This window comes from Triticum aestivum, unplaced genomic scaffold (genome assembly GCF_018294505.1).
Source record: "Triticum aestivum cultivar Chinese Spring unplaced genomic scaffold, IWGSC CS RefSeq v2.1 scaffold90168, whole genome shotgun sequence".
NCBI classification, from domain to species: Eukaryota; Viridiplantae; Streptophyta; class Magnoliopsida; order Poales; family Poaceae; genus Triticum; species Triticum aestivum.
Genome location: NW_025228578.1, coordinates 19,140 through 21,219, shown reverse-complemented (window position 1 = coordinate 21,219; position 2,080 = coordinate 19,140). Strand labels below are relative to the sequence as shown.

The following is a 2,080-nucleotide window of genomic DNA, read 5'->3' as shown; positions in this document are numbered from 1 at the left end:
GCCGAGGGCCGCCGCCGCGCGCCCCGAGCGGACTCCCACGCACACCAGGGGAAACCGCGAGCGTGAGCCCTGCCGTCGCCCCCAAGCCCGCGCCGGCGCGCCCCGCCTCCAGCGCGCCGCCAACAACCGCCGTGATCTGCCCGCGCCAGATCCAGCGAGTCGTGGGAGAAGAGATCCCGCCGCCGCCGACGCCGACCGGGCTTTGCTCGGCGGCGCGCCCCAGCGGCGGCGAGGAGGAGAGGTCGGGGGAGGGACGAGGACGCGGCGGCGCTAGGGTTCCCCCCGGTCGCCGCGCAGGGGCGACACGGGAGGAGTTGGGCACATCTGGGGATTCTCAGGTGGTACCTCAACAACAACTCCAGGAAGCAACTTTTGCAAATTCAACATTCACATATCAATCCTGAGCACAACCGGGTTCCAACCATGGCATACTTCACATGTATTGCAGGATATTCCTAGGTGTTCACCCCAGCATCAAACATATATTTAATTGTCATATAATAATCTATTATTTCGGAACAAGGGGAAATGAACCCAGAATTTTGATTTATCATGATAAATACGACAAATCAGATTCCAAAAGAAGCAAATGAGATCATATTAGTGTGATAAATACAATATTGTCAATTATTCAGAAGGTAGAAATACATTCACTAATTACAGACACACAATGGCATGACGTATGCTCCATTTATTTTATAGATTAGGAAGCATATCTAGGAACTCAACCATGTCCTTCACTTGTGCACTGGTCTTCCGGGTAATTAACAAAGGTCTGACTTAGTAGTGGTTGTTCTCCCAGAACTGAGCCTGGAGATAGTCTATTGTATTCTTTTCCACCTGAAATGCCTTGGCAAGAACATCATCTGATATTGCTGGGTCTGACCCAAACACTGCATTGGCAATTGTGATAGCCCCTGGGTTCTGGCTGCTGAGCGCGGCAATTGCAACAGCGGGCTGGTGGGGGTTGGGGTTGAATTGGAAGTGGATGAGCCCCACGGGGAAGACAAACACATCACCTTTGTTGAGCACCTTGGAGAGGAACTTGTTTCTGTTGGGGGCGGGCTGGTTGGATGTGACAAAGCCAACATACAGTGTCCCCTCGAGCACCGTGAGGATCTCAGTGGCGCGAGGGTGCGTGTGTGGTGGGTTTTGACCCAAGGGAGCATAGTCGATGCGTGCAATTGAGATGCCGAGGGTGTTGAGTCCAGCAATCTGCATGACGTTGATCAAAGTGACGTTGGATCCAACCTTGTTGGGTACCCTAGGCTTGTCGAGGTTGGCCGCCTTGAAGAAGTCATCCGCATTGACCTCCACCGGGTTCTTGCAAACAAACCCATTGACACGGACTGGGGGCACAAGAGATGTACATGTAAGCTCAGATTTTTACAACGTTGTTTAGACTTGCATATAATTTCCAGAAATAGATTTCAACGTATATATTTGGTGAAAACATGATGACAAACGGATAGTACCTGGTGAATTCATGTCGGCGACACAAAAGTCCTGGAGTGGGCTAGGATCAGAAGCAGTGGCCTGCCATGAGACCAACGCAAGAAGTGCAGCAAGGACAAGGAAGGAAGAGGAGGATGCCATTTCGTTTTTGTGTCTTTGGCTCTTCTGTTCTCTCGTCTTCCTATTTCTGTTTGTGGCGTGAGTGACGATGGTTTGAACATGCAGGGGATGCATGTGTTTATATAGGCTCAGAACTTGTGAGCAATAGAGAAGGTCAAGTGCACCCGATCAACAGATTGAAATGGTCTCTGGCTGCTGATTAAACTATTTTGGATAACTTTACAAGTTCCCTTTAAGACATGTTTTCCCTTCAAAGAAGCAATGTGAAACTTTCTCCTGAGTCACCACAATGCATGCAGGGCTGGTTCCAGGAAAAGTCCCCACCCATCACTATTTACGGAAATAGTTTAAAGATAAATAAATGAAATATCACTAGTGTAATTAGATACAGTTATCATATACTTGGTCATAGTCTGAACTGGTGGTCTGGTGCGCATGCACAAAGTTAGTCAAAGAGCAGTTGAGGAAATCCAAGTCATATAAAGTCATCAATTGTTTTCCAGCT

At 49.1% G+C, this 2,080-nt stretch overlaps 1 protein-coding gene across 1 annotated transcript; it reads right to left on the bottom strand.

Moving 5' to 3' along the window:
* Positions 1–600: 600 nt before the first annotated feature.
* Positions 601–1,652, bottom strand: LOC123174364 (germin-like protein 8-11). The gene is made up of 2 exons (XM_044590040.1): positions 1,476–1,652; positions 601–1,349 (listed from the first exon to the last, which is right to left on the bottom strand). The coding sequence occupies exons 1-2, from the start codon at positions 1,594–1,596 to the stop codon at positions 781–783; spliced, it is 690 nt and encodes a 229-aa protein (XP_044445975.1). The 5' UTR covers positions 1,597–1,652; the 3' UTR covers positions 601–780.
* Between the last annotated feature and the right edge of the window lie 428 nt (positions 1,653–2,080).

Coding starts and splice junctions, on each gene's coding strand:
- LOC123174364 (XM_044590040.1), bottom strand. CDS start 1,596: ATGGCATCCTCCTCTTCCTTCCTTGTCCTTGCTGCACTTCTTGCGTTG. Junction 1,350..1,475: donor CGCCGACATGAATTCACCAG/GTACTATCCGTT, acceptor TTGTGCCCCCAG/TCCGTGTCAATGGGTTTGTT.